General features: G+C 44.8%; 1 protein-coding gene across 7 annotated transcripts; it reads right to left on the bottom strand.

The window, feature by feature from the left end:
* Positions 1-1588: 1588 nt before the first annotated feature.
* On the bottom strand, positions 1589-12784 carry LOC147143180 (uncharacterized). Of its 7 annotated transcripts, XM_086038116.1 has the most exons (4): positions 12337-12777; positions 11829-11956; positions 7206-7875; positions 1589-5087 (listed from the first exon to the last, which is right to left on the bottom strand). In XM_086038116.1, the coding sequence occupies exons 3-4, from the start codon at positions 7423-7425 to the stop codon at positions 2743-2745; spliced, it is 2565 nt and encodes an 854-aa protein (XP_085894242.1). In that variant the 5' UTR covers positions 7426-7875; positions 11829-11956; positions 12337-12777; the 3' UTR covers positions 1589-2742. The 7 variants fall into 7 exon arrangements, with proteins under 7 accessions (XP_085894242.1, XP_085894239.1, XP_085894235.1 ...); XM_086038113.1 differs by having other exon boundaries at positions 1589-7875; positions 11814-11956; positions 12337-12784; XM_086038109.1 differs by having other exon boundaries at positions 1589-7875; positions 12337-12784.
* Positions 12785-13039: the final 255 nt, after the last annotated feature.

Here is a 13039-nt window from a genome sequence, read left to right as displayed (position 1 = left end):
TCATATCAGGATTTGAATATTAAATCTAAAACATTTTTAACGTGAACTTGTGTCTAACATTCAGACTTTGTCATGAGGACAAGCCCCGAGCCTTGGGGCCCTGACTTTGATTTGGGGGGTCCCTCCCACTATCGCTGAGTCACCTTCGCATGACTTCTACCACGTGTTACTACACTTTGTACATCAGATATTGATTACCTTAAATTCATTTAACGTTTCAGAAGAAACATAACATCGGGGGAGGGATACGTTTTACTTCTTCAAACTCCTTTTCAAATACTGCTAGTTGTACTTTTTAAAATGTTTTTTTTTTCTTATCCAGTCTTGTATTCTGGTCTTCAAAACACACTGCTTATTACAATGTGGTTACAGGAAATCCTCATACTATTTGTGGGGCCCCAAGCAGCTTGCTTATGCCTCAGGCTGGCACTGTTCATTAAAACGAAGTAAACTGAGAACTAATCCAGGTGGCACACCTTTAGACGTCTATATAGGCTTGATTTTACAAGTCAATTACACCTTGTCTGGATTTCAAACCCTTCAGCATGACCTTAAATACTTTATCAGGATCAGTGCTAGCCCAAGCCTGTATGGGACCCCAAGCAGAAGAAAGAATTGTGGCTTACCTCGGCTCAACTAGAACACATACAAGTGTTATGATGTAAACGAATCTTATTTTTTAGAGGGGGTAGGGGTCTTTGTGGCCAGTGGACCCTAAGCAGTTCATTTTCCTATGCCATCTCCGCTCATTAAATGTAACCTAATTGAGGCTTAATATGGGGGAAGGAGAAAAAAAATTAACTACACAGGTTATGTACCTCCTGCCAAACGGAAAGTGTATTTAATTGCTCCGTCTGTCACTTAATAGTCCCTGGTGTAGCTATAGTTAATTAACCTTCAGACCAATAATGAGAAATAAGATAATTTCCAGAAGCACACCTGATGATCTCTTACATACAGTAATGGGCCGAGGCACAGTGGTTGGGACTCTCTGGTTTAAGATTTCCTATCGTTAAGATTTTTAGGCCGGTGTACATTTTTGAGCATTCCCCAATTGGTGTAGTCCACTGGTCAGAAACTGCCATCGTCTTGAGTTTTGGTATAAATATAGGTCAACTGGTCACATCTCCTGAGAGATGCTAAAGTATAAATTCTCCCTCTGTTCCGTTTTAAGGGAGAAAAATCGCAGGCTGAATTCGCAGCCATAAAGCATTATCCCCTGTCACAGTGCAAGTCCATGTGACTTGGATGGCAAAGTCACACTGGAGCATGGGAACCGTAGTCCTATGTGATTTACTGACACCTAGTGGAGTTAGAATGACAGTGGGTGGATTGAGCCCAAATCTATTTCACAGATAGTCATTCCGTATTCTATATACTGAAGCGCGTTCCGTAAACTGCCATTATTAACGAACTGAACCTTTTGTGATGCTGACAAAAAAATGCAGCCTCCAATACATCTGAATACCAGGAAGAGTGCAAATACATCGCTGAATGTTTATTTATAAAGCCTGGTATCAGGAAGTGTATTAGTTGAAATTTCTGTATTGTATTCTCCGTACGGCTTTGATCAAGAAAGGAACACCAATTATTACACTCAAGGTTTATTCATTTCAAATATAATCAACTACTGGCTTTTCAGTAAATAAAGTGATAGAAATTTACTAAAACTATATTTTTTTTTCTTTAGAAGAAAAAAAACAAGGTGTGAAACAGGCATGGACATTTCATGTGAGGAAATTAACATCTTTCTTTAGAAGAAAACAAAACAAGCATGACAGGAAGATTATGATTGCAACTCAGCACACACTAAAAAGGTTGAGGTTCAGTCTAAGATTGGTATGAAGATGGTTACATACATAAATACATGGAATAGTATATTTGCTTGGAGAATAGGTCCTTGTCTTAAACACAAAGTGAAGCACTGTAGAAATAATCACTGCTAAAAAGAGCATACAAATAACATGAGACAAACGTGTTATAGTTCACTTGTTTACCTTATGTTCTATCCCTTGGTACAAAAGCTACGAAAAATTTGAAATAAATGAAGCCAACATAAAAAGCAAGGCTTTTTGTAAGTTTCTTCATTTTGGCAGGAGAGAGACCCTTTACGCTAATTACCATCAACATGTTTTTTGTTTTTTTTTTATCTATACGTGATTATAATCACTAGGGTTGTATATCAAATTTACACTACAAACTTCTGGGATATACTTGAATAAGCCATCACATATCACCTCAGCAAAAAACTTGACCAGAGAACAAACATGCACTGACAAACTATCAACAAATGTCTTAATCCCAAAGTCCCTACTGCTAATAAAAGCACTTTACATGTTAAAAAAAAAAAAAAAAAAAAAAAATCTTCAGAGGTGCTACATGAACCATACAAAGTACACAGCAGAGACACAGTTCATCATACAGCAAAAAGGTGTGTAGCAAGGATGCTAGTTAGAATATGAGGAGAGATACTTGTGCAGGTAACTAAACTTGCCTAGTGACTGCACAGTGTCTGCCAAGCATAGTGTCAATGCACTTAAGGGGTTAGTGATCCTATGGAAACAGTCACATTTTTTGAAAGACATTCCAAAAGAATCTGGAAGCATTTCAGGTGATTTATTAGGATGCTTTACAGTAGTTGTTACCACATTCAGTCCTAAACTCAGCAGAGTCTAAAATCGACTATTCCTTTTTCCGAGTCCCTTTATTGTCATCATGTCGTCACGTCGGGTACCAGGACGCTCAGTATCTATACGATCCCAGTAGATGGTACGGCATATCACCCTGACCATCTCGGGTCTGTCTTTCTGCTGGTCTCTTTAATAGCGCTGGCTTCTTGGCCTCGCCTTGCCGCGCTCCTTTAGCCACGGGGCTGCAGGAACCCTTGTGCCTTTGGAGGAGTACAGCGTTCCAGAAGCGAGCGCAGCAGCGCTGGCAGGAGAAGGTCCCTCTGGCACGGTGAGAAGCCCGATGGACAAAAGCTGCCATGGGCCTCTGAGACTGCTTCCCACATACACTGCACTGGAGTCGCTCTCGAGTGGTTTTGGCTTTTTGTGGGTGTCTAATTGCCATGTGGACTAGCAGCCCCGCTTTGCGGGGAAACACTGAGCTGGGGCATATGGGACAGCCAAAGCGCTTCACGGGAACTTTTAAGGATGACAAGATCTGAACTTTGACGCCCCCGGTGTTGACAAGTTTATACCCGCCGCCACCAGATCCTTCTCCCCGCCTAATTGTCAAGCGTAGAGAGCCTTGCTTTTTGTTTGACTGCCCTCTTACTGTACAACTGATCTTTCTCTTCTTGGGGACGCCGTCAAATCGGACGACGTCCTGGCATTCGTACTTATTTCCCTGCCAATCTCTCCTATCGGACTTTTTTTTTTTCTTCTTGTGTCGTCTGATCTCATCGTGCGGCAACTGGCTGCTGCAGTCGAGGTGTTGCTGGGGCTGGGCACCCGACTGATGATGAGGATGGAGGTGGGGGTGATGATGATGATGATGTAGATGGTGATGTTCGGTGGAGGGCAGTTCCGTAAGGGGCTGGAACGGGGCCGTGGTGTGTAGAGTGCGGCTGCGGGATCCGGCCGGATATATGTGCTCTCCTTTCACCCCGGCTGGGGAGTGGGGATGGTGGGGGGGCATGATGGTAGAATTGGGGGGCAGAGGCTGCGAGTAAGACTGGGCGCTGGAGGCTGAAGACTGGGCTGCCGTCGCATCATAAAAGAGGGGCGAGTAACCAGCTGGCGGCTGCGGCGGCGGCGGCGCCTGTTGGTGGCCGTGAGTGACAACGTTAAGACCCGCAGCCCCGTGGCCGTCGGTAGACGGGGCCATCTGCAGCAGAGCGTTGGTGGCGGCCTCGCTCTCCGACGTCGACTGGTTCACATCGCTCCCTCCCCGGTTGTCTCCGGACCCGCCGCTGCCTTCTTGGGGGTTGGGCGGCTCACTGCGGGTGATCCCGTGCTGGGACTGCCTGTGTCGGGTAAGGCTATTTGAGTAAGCAAAGGCTTTTCCGCACACCTCGCAGCAAAAATGCTTTTCACCCCCACCTTCGTGAACCGTCTGGTGATGGGCGGTCAGATGGAAGTGGTGGCGGAACGACTTCCAGCATATAGCGCAGGTGTAGAGACGAGGCGGAGGCTGTGAATGTGGCTGGGTATCATGAGGCTTGACATCTTGAGGGTAGGAGTAATAGGAGGAGGTGCTCGGTACTTGGTTCTGGCTCCCGTCTTGGGTCACACCGCACTGAGGGTTGGGATTAAAGCTGTTCATGTTCTCCGGAGCTGGTGTTGTGGGGACCTCTTCAATCTCCCCTTTCTGGTGGAGCTTGCTATGCCTCCTGAGACTCTGGGAGTAACCAAACTCCTTGCCACAGATGCTGCATTTGTAATTCTTAGCCCCAGAGTGAACGGTTTGGTGCTTGCTAAGGTGGAAAGCCTCCCGAAAATACTTTCCACACACTGTGCAGTGATGAGGCTTTTCTCCGGTGTGTATGCGGTCGTGCCTGCGTAGAGTCTCGCGACGTGCAAAACCCTTGCCGCAGACACTGCAGAGGTGAGTGCGTGGGAGCCCGCTGGTTCCCATTCGCGGAGTGTACTGCCTACGTTTAGGGGGCTGCCCGTCGCCTGATGGATCTTTCTTGGCTCTGGGTTTGCGGGGACGTTTGGGTTTAGCGGCGGGATTCTGCGGATTGTTGCTCAACGCCTCCTGGTTGCCACCACCGCCTCGGAAATTCTTCTCCATGCCGGATGTTGACGGCGAACCCAGAGGGCCGAGACCAAGACCACCGAGTAGACCTCCTATGATGTCTCCCCTGTCATCTCTATTTCCAGTTGCTGCGGTGATAGCAGAGATTGCATTATTGACGGAGCTAGTGACATCATCCTCTGAGTCATCTAGTAGCGAGGAGAGGGGCAGGTGGGGCTGCTGCTGCGGATGATGGTGCTGGTTGTGGCTCTGAGAGTGCGGATGCAGTGTTGGGGCCAGGGGTGCCTTTCTCAGAGCTGGGCCGGCCATCCCACTTCCACAGGGGGATGCGCCGGAGTAGCATGGAGACGGATTACCTTGAGAACGGTGGTCTTCATGGTAGCCTGTGTAACGATTCCGAGAGTAGTCAGTGGGGTATTTACCATCTGTTCTGTCCCTGTCATTTGAATTCCCTCCCCTTGCAGACCGAAACAGATCACATCCTAGCCCTGATTTTTGATCTCCTTCCCCAACAATGATTACACCCTCCTTTTCCTCAGTTTTCCCATAAATGACCCCCCTATTGCTCGGATAAGTTCCCCCTCCTCCATGACCTCCTCCACTCCCTCCCCCTATTCTGTCCTCGCCATCGCTTCCTGTCTTGCTGCCTCGTGGTTTGGGTCCCCTACCTGGCTTGCCGCAGGTGCCTGAGGCAGCGTGGTTGAGGAGAGAGGTGCTCTCGCGGAAGGCACGACCACAGGCAGGACACCGGAATGGCTTTTCCTCATGTATCTTCTCGTGCCGTGTCAGTGACTCTCTACGATTAAAGGCCCGAGAGCAGGTGGAGCAGCCATATGGGCGGGCCGAAGAGTGCAGGACACCGTGTTGCAGGAGGTGTCCTTTTTTCTTAAAGCCTTTGCCACAATCGGGGCAATGAAATATTTTGTCTGGGCTAGGGCAACAATTGGACAAGGGCTGGGGGGGTTCTTGGGTCGAATGGGGGAGGGTCGGGTCTGACTGACTTTTAATGTGAACAGGATTTGGGCCCGTAGTGGTCGATTTGCTAGTGCCAGCTGCGGTTGGCTCATGCATACGCATATGCCTGCGAAGGCTCGAAAGGTGAGGGAAGCTTTTGCCACACTCTCCACAGCTATAAATTGACTCGGTATCAGACTCGGTGGCGTTCGCTTGTATTGAGCTCAAGTTATTCGATTTAGAAAGGTGAGACTCGTTAGTGACCAGGACTGAGGCAGCAGAGGAAGAGGGAGCAGAGGAGGAGGAAGAAGAAACTACTGATGAGGATGAAGATGACGAAGCAAGCAGGGATGACGGGTCTCCGCCTATATTTGACAAGCCAACCCCACTCCCGATTAAGGCCGGGGGCTGACTGTGACTATGTGCTCCATTGCTACTACTACTGCTAGGATTACTGTGGCTGCTGGGGCCATTACTAGTGCTTTCTGATTTTCGCTGGGGCAAATAGCCAGCCATCGCCTTCTTCCTCCTACTGCTACTGGTGCTACCGCTACTACTACTACTACCACCACCGCCGCCGCCGGTTCCACTACCTGTGCTTTCCACTTTACCGTCGTCCTTAGACAAGGACAAATGAAGTGGCAAGGGAAGCGGCAAACCCGCTTCCTGCTGCATCAGTGAAGCTATCTGATTTGATGAGAGGACGGGGATGCCTTGAAAGTCAAAGCCGCCCAGCGACGAGGGCTGGGTAGCGGGGTGGAGCGGGTGGTGAGGATGAGAATGAGAGTGAGGATGAGACAGGGTGTGAGGCGGAAGCTGTTGCTGCTGGGGGGCCTGCTGCGGAGCCTGCTGTGATTGAGAGGCGGGGTGGCTATGCGGGTGAGAGGAATGCAGCGCGGGGGGCGGAGCCAGGCCACTACTAGGCTCCCCGCCGGTTTGACTCAAACCAATCCCTAAATGGTTATGACTACCCTGTTGAACAAGAAACTGCTCTAAGCTAGCGTTAGCGGGCACCCCGGAAAGGAAGTACTGATTAGCAGCTAGCATGCAACTAAACTGTTGGTGAAGGCTCCGTGCATCAGACTGGGCCCCAACTAACTGGTGTCCCAATGAGCTGACTGCACTGCTGCTAGAAGGGTTGTTAGCGGTGGCCGCAGAGGTCGAAGGGGAAGGGGAGGACGAGGAGGGGCCAGATGATGCTTGGGGGACAGAGAGGCCGGGATGCAGAGGAGGTGGGGGTGGAGGTGCGGATGTTACTAATCCTCCTAATCCCCCAGCACTCACACTACTGCTACTTCCTCCGGCAAAGTGCTCAAAGCGACCTACGCCTGGGTGTAACTGCTCCTGCGCTAGTGCTGCCTCAGTCGGGTGGAAAGAGCGCAGGAACTGTGGGTAGCCTGAAGAATGGTTTGAGCTGCTGCTGCTGCTGCTCATCTTGCTTGACTTTGAGCGCGAGCTCTGAGACGAGGAAGGCTGCTGTTGTAAAGGTGGGGGAGGAGGGGCACTCATCTTGGCAAAAATGGAGGCAGAATCAGAAAAGGCGTTACCTCTTGACCCCTGCAGGGGGCCCAAGCCAAGTCCAGACAGAAGAGCTCCAGACGACTCAGCTTGCTGCTGCTGCTGCTGCTGCTGTAGTTGGTGCTGGTGGAGTTGCACTTGCTGCTGATGCTGCAGTTGTCGGTCTAAACCAAGGCCTTTAAACTGGTGGGCCTGGTGCCCACTTAACATCTCTATAATGTCCAAATTGTACTTTCCGAACTGGAACATTTCCCACTCACATGCACATGGGGGGTGCAATGCCGAACCTCCAGTGCTAGGAGCAGCAACAAGAGTCCCAAGACAGAGTAGTGAGATACCAACAAAAAAAAAAAAAACCCAAAGCCTAAAAGATGCTTCTGTGGAAATGTTTTGTCCAGAAACACTTGAATGTCAGTTAAAAGTTTCTTATCTGGACTGCACAAAATCAGCTGTTGGTACTCGCGATCATCCACTGCTCTCAATTTACTTCCAAAAGCAGTGGAGTAGCTGGGAAACTCAAAAGCATTAAAAAAAAAAAAATTAAAAAAGCGTTCCGTCTAATTTCAAAATTGCTTAGAATAACTTAGAGCAAAGCAGTTCAATTGGCTTCCTCTTGTTTCCTTTGCGAGTTAGTGCATTGACATTTCCCTTGATCTAAGTGAGAATCCTCATCTGTGTTCAGCCAAGAAGACCCTGACGCTGAAAAAAACACAAAGTTAAAGAAAAATACATGTCACAGAAGGAAGTCATATCTTCCATCACTGACCCACATTTTAAGAACACCAATTTGAGAAAGCTATTTCTTCGCTTATGCTTTTTTTTATGCTGTAACTTGACAACTTTAACCGGTGGTCATAGTTCGGGACTTCCTCCTGTAGTAGCCGGGGGCTTGATTGTTTGATTATTCAACAGTTTATGTATATTTTAAAAACCAAAGAAACTGATTTATTTTTCCCAATCCATTTTTCAATTATTTGAGGAAGTAGGGCAGATTTAAGTCAACAAAGTATCAACATCGTAATTCATACTTAGAAAAGGGTTACTTTAATACAAAACACATCATTTGGGGGCTTTTTTTTTTTACTTTTTTGAAGTTTTTTTTTTTTTTTTGTAATATATACTTCTTTAGCCACTTCAGATGAGTAATCATAATGAACATTTGAGATTTTACAACAACTTACCCTGAAGTGGTTCTGCTGGATTGGAGCACACTGATGCTAAATGTTCAAATGCCTCACTTTGATTAGTGAGAGATAAGAAAAAAAAAAAAAATACCAGGGACATACGCCAAACAATTTCATTATGACAACTTGCGAAATCTAATACGATCCAGTACAAGCACTATGTGACAAATTAGGCCTTTACAAGGACAACGATGCTTAATTTTAATTGAGTGTCAGCCGTATTAATTGAACATGTTCATAAAAAAGAAAAAAAAATACATTATTCATATCATTCCACCATGAGTCAGCCAATCAAAATTGAGCATATTCATCTTTGTAAAGGCGAACAATTATTCTTGTATCATCTCCGTTAAGATCAGTAATTACCAACCAAGGTGTTGTGGCAAATGTGGGAAATTAGCCAATTCCACTTAATTTTTCCCCATATTTATTTACTAATCACAAAGACATCTTTGCTCATTGATCAATGCCAAGAACATATAGTGAACGGCAGAACAATCAAACGCTCTTCCACCAGGCGGCAGAAAGTCCAACAAACCCGTGTATCCCCGCGTTGCCGCTCATACGGCTTCCAGCAAATATTGTGTTCAATCAAACAGGGCCAAGACTTCACACCGAGTCTGCGAATTTGTGAGGAAATTGAAACAAGCTCATTAGTTCGGTGTTCATACCATTTGTGACCTTTTTGTTTGGGGGTGTGTCATGAGGTTTTCATGCTGTAAAATGGGTGCCTTGGCTCAATATAGGTTGGGGAAAGACTGGCTTAGACTGTGCAAGTGTCATAATGTTGTGGTCAGTGGGTGTATATACAGTGGGTATAAAAAGTCAACACACCACTGTTCAAATGCCAGGTTTTTGTGATCTAAAAAAACTGTGAGATTAAACTAAATTTTTGAGCTCGTATCGTGCAATACCCAATATTCCCCACTACTGTAATACCGTGCAATACTCAACATTCCCCACTACTGTTAGTCTAGTTTTATTTTTATCCAATGCTGTTCCTTACATTTCACTACAGCACTGCAGCACTGTCACTTAGAGTATTTTTTTCCTCTGTACTATGTACAGGCCGAAATGAGTGTTCCTCATATTTTTTATGTAGATGTAGGTTGGTGTGTATACACATGTGTATATACACATGTTACTGCGTATATCTACATAGGTTTGATTCTAAATGTTTGCCGTCAATGTTATACATTAATGGCCACATTATGCCGCCGCCCCTGTGTGACCTATATCTTTGCTACTGTAACAACGAAAATTTCCCCACTGTGGGATCAATAAAGGCATTCTTATCTTATCTTATCTTATCTTAAATCAATTTTCCCCAAAACCTTTTTCCACCAGTGCGACCGAAAACCTGTACCACTCAAATGAAAAAAAAAAAAAAAAAAATCTTTAAGAGGGGAAATAAAAATAAGCGAATTAACGTGGTTGCAAAAGCGTGCAAACGCTCTTACAACCGATGACGTGGCTGTGTTGACTATTTTTCTATTCACATTCAAAGTCAAGTTAAATGACTCAGCTGACACCTACTGCCATTCAAAGAGCCTCTGATTAGCCCCAAGTAAAGTTCAGATGTTCTAGTAAGCTTTTCCTGATATGTTTTCTTTCCTATAGGTTTTGTGCTAAAACTGACTGCTATTTGGTAGAGTGTTGTCTAGAATGCATTCCACCGTGTCTAATGCCCAATTTCCAAATGAAGAAAAATAGCCCCAAAACCTAATGAAGCCACCAACATGCTTCAGTGTTCTTTCAGTGATGAGCAGTGTTATATTTGTGGCAAATATACCTTTTGGAAAATGGCCAAATAGTTCAACCTTGGTTTCACTGGACTACAACCAAACATGTGGGGAAAATGTGTTCAAACTAGCTGTCGGATTTAGCACAACACCCTCAGGCTTTTGTTAAAAAAAAGCAAAAGAAATGTTAAGGAAAGACTTCTGGAAAGCTGAAGTCGAAATTGTGGTAGGTGTGCACTCAGTCCCATTTAACATGAGTATAAATGTGCTTGGTTAATTTTGAACACGACCGCGTGGTAGTGATCCGAGGGTCTCCACAATTTTGCAAGCCCATGATTCCAGCTGTTTATTTTTAGCACCCCTCTTGAAAATGTTTTTTTTTTTGTGTAATTCACTTGAACTGTACATGTTATGGGTCAAATTAACAGTAGTTTATTTATCTTGGTCTTATTTTTTGAACCACTAAAACCTGGCATTTGATTAGTGGTGTGCAGACTTTTTATATACACCGACCATTATTCATCTACATATAAACTCTACACCACCAAAAAGGGACCTTTGTGCTCCATCTTTCTACCTTTGTTACCTCTCTTGATAATCACAATGGCACCTACTACAGTAGTTTACAGTGTAGTGATTTACTACAGTAGGAACAGCAAAGTAGTGGGGATTACCTTTATTACCTTTATACCAACCTTTCATGGCTTTTATAGTTTTATTACCGTACAGTGATCGCATGCGCAGATGACAAAGTTGACTTATTATTCTATTATGAAAATTCAATGAGAGCAATACTACTGCACAGATGAAACACGCATTAAAGACGCATTTCATCATAGTAAATGTCAGTCAAAATGCCTGTAAACAATTGTAACTCATTTTCATCCATTCCTGATTGCTTGAGTCACTTCTCATGTGGGGCCGGCCAAAACATTAACACAGACTTCATTCATGTTGGGTACAAGTACTAGACCTTAATACATTTGCACAATGGAAATTTGTTTAGAGCTAGGGGTGCTCCATATTGCGCACAGCTGACTATCTGGATATAAGCTTCAATCTTTCATTTCAAATTTTTTTTTTAATTACTCTCACAGTATAGTGTGCTTGCTAAAAAATGTGTCTGTGTAGATTTTCATTCATCCAGGTCTAGGTAATATGCAAAGAGGGCAATTGGGCTCTTGTTTGTTGATTTTGTTGTAGTTTTTTTCTTATTTAAAAAAAAAACAGCAACAACAACAATAAAATATGACTTTGGCAAATATTCTATCAGGCTAACTATACTGCAATGAATATTATGCATATTCACGTGTGGACATTTTTTTCACATAATCCATATGTTTGTCTCTCTGAATTCGCATTCATTGTACTCTTTTTATCTCTTTCACCTTACTGGATGATTCCTAATTATTAATACGAGTGCATGTATAAATATTGCAGCTGTAGCATTTTTTAATTCCCTCAGGGATGACTATCATCTCAAGACAAATGTAAACAAAGCAATGCCGATGTTTTCTTCATTTAAGTTACAAATGGGGAATTTAACTGGTAGTATGATGTGGAAAGTTTTAAATAAAATCATGGTCAAATCAATGCAAAGTAGTTTTAACGTGTTCCTTTCCGTGTGTTGCATTTGTAAACACGTGTTAAAAAAAACAGCAATCTGGCTGCACTCCAATGTCTCACTTTGTACGTCGTGTTTTTTGCTCACCTCTTCACTTCTTACCGTTTCTTCCAATCGATCCTAAGGAGCTTTTGCACAACACGATCCCCCAAGTGATGAACGAGGGAGTTATTTTATCGCAGTTTGGGCCGATTCGCATTTTCGGTAAAGCATCAATCCTGCTGCTGCTGCTGCAAAAAAAAAAAAAAAAAGCGACGAAAAGAAGCGCACACATTAGCATCGCCCTCACAGCACAGTGTAAACATTGGAGGCGGGTTAAAACACGCAAACTAATAACTAGCCACTACGAGGAAGGCGCCTATATTAAGCAATAGAAAAAAGTGGAGGGAAACAATATATCCAAACTGTACAAATCAACCAGGTTAGATCATTTAAACTGGGCCGATAAAGTGGAGCTGCTCTATCTCCGTCTAGTGGGGGGAGGAACTGCACCATGCTAACGTTAGCCATCTTCCAAACATCGATATAAAACATAAGCAGGCTATACTTGGGATGCAAACAGTAGTTTCTTCCACCCGGAATAGTTTATTCGGACATAAAATATATTTACCTGGGCGTGGAGAGAGTGAACTACGGATGCGGCCTGTCACGCCTTCTTCTTCGAGCCGAATAGCAATTAGCTGCGAGTTAGCAGCTAGCACTTGCTTCCATTGCTGCGTGCTGTTTTCCAGTGCTTAGCCGGGGCCATTTTCAGCAACGCCGAACCAAAAGGCTAAAGCGAGTCCGGCCGCCCGCTTGGCAACCTGCCTGTCTGTCTCCCTCCGCACGGAAAACAATTACCGACTGATAACGCCGTCGACCTTCCGCATCTCACTCGAGCCTCGACGGGGAGCAAGGAAGGAACTTAGTCGGAGGAAAATGTTGGAATGGTGGTGGTCGCTAATTATTTTGGGGTTAAAAAAAAAAGTGAGTGACGTGTGCTCCCCAAACATCGGTCCTTTCCGGCCCACCTAATGTTTCCGGGTAGCAGCAGCGAGGCTGGCCGGTGGACTCTTGGCTCTTTTGCCGACATACTACGGACGTCCCCGTCCCCCCGACCCTCACATTTTCAGTCATCCTTCATACACAAAATAACTTCCAAACTCTTCACTTTGGACTACGACCCTTCACTTTGGACTACGACCCAGACAATGTTATGCTTTTCAGATGTTTTAGGTACAGTCAGTGGATACAAAACCTAAGGGCCAGGTTTTTTTATATATATATATATATATATATATATATATATATATATATATATATATATATATATA

The sequence above is a fragment of the Filicampus tigris genome, chromosome 8 (genome assembly GCF_054856515.1).
Source record: "Filicampus tigris isolate MCC_2025a chromosome 8, RoL_Ftig_1.0, whole genome shotgun sequence".
In the NCBI taxonomy this organism is placed as follows: domain Eukaryota; kingdom Metazoa; phylum Chordata; class Actinopteri; order Syngnathiformes; family Syngnathidae; genus Filicampus; species Filicampus tigris.
Note: the sequence above shows the minus strand (reverse complement) of the source record. Positions and strands in the feature narration are given on the sequence as shown.

What these genes read in the sequence shown, in the direction of transcription:
- LOC147143180 (XM_086038111.1), bottom strand. Translation starts at nt 7,425, where the DNA reads ATGTTCCAGTTCGGAAAGTACAATTTGGACATTATAGAGATGTTAAGT.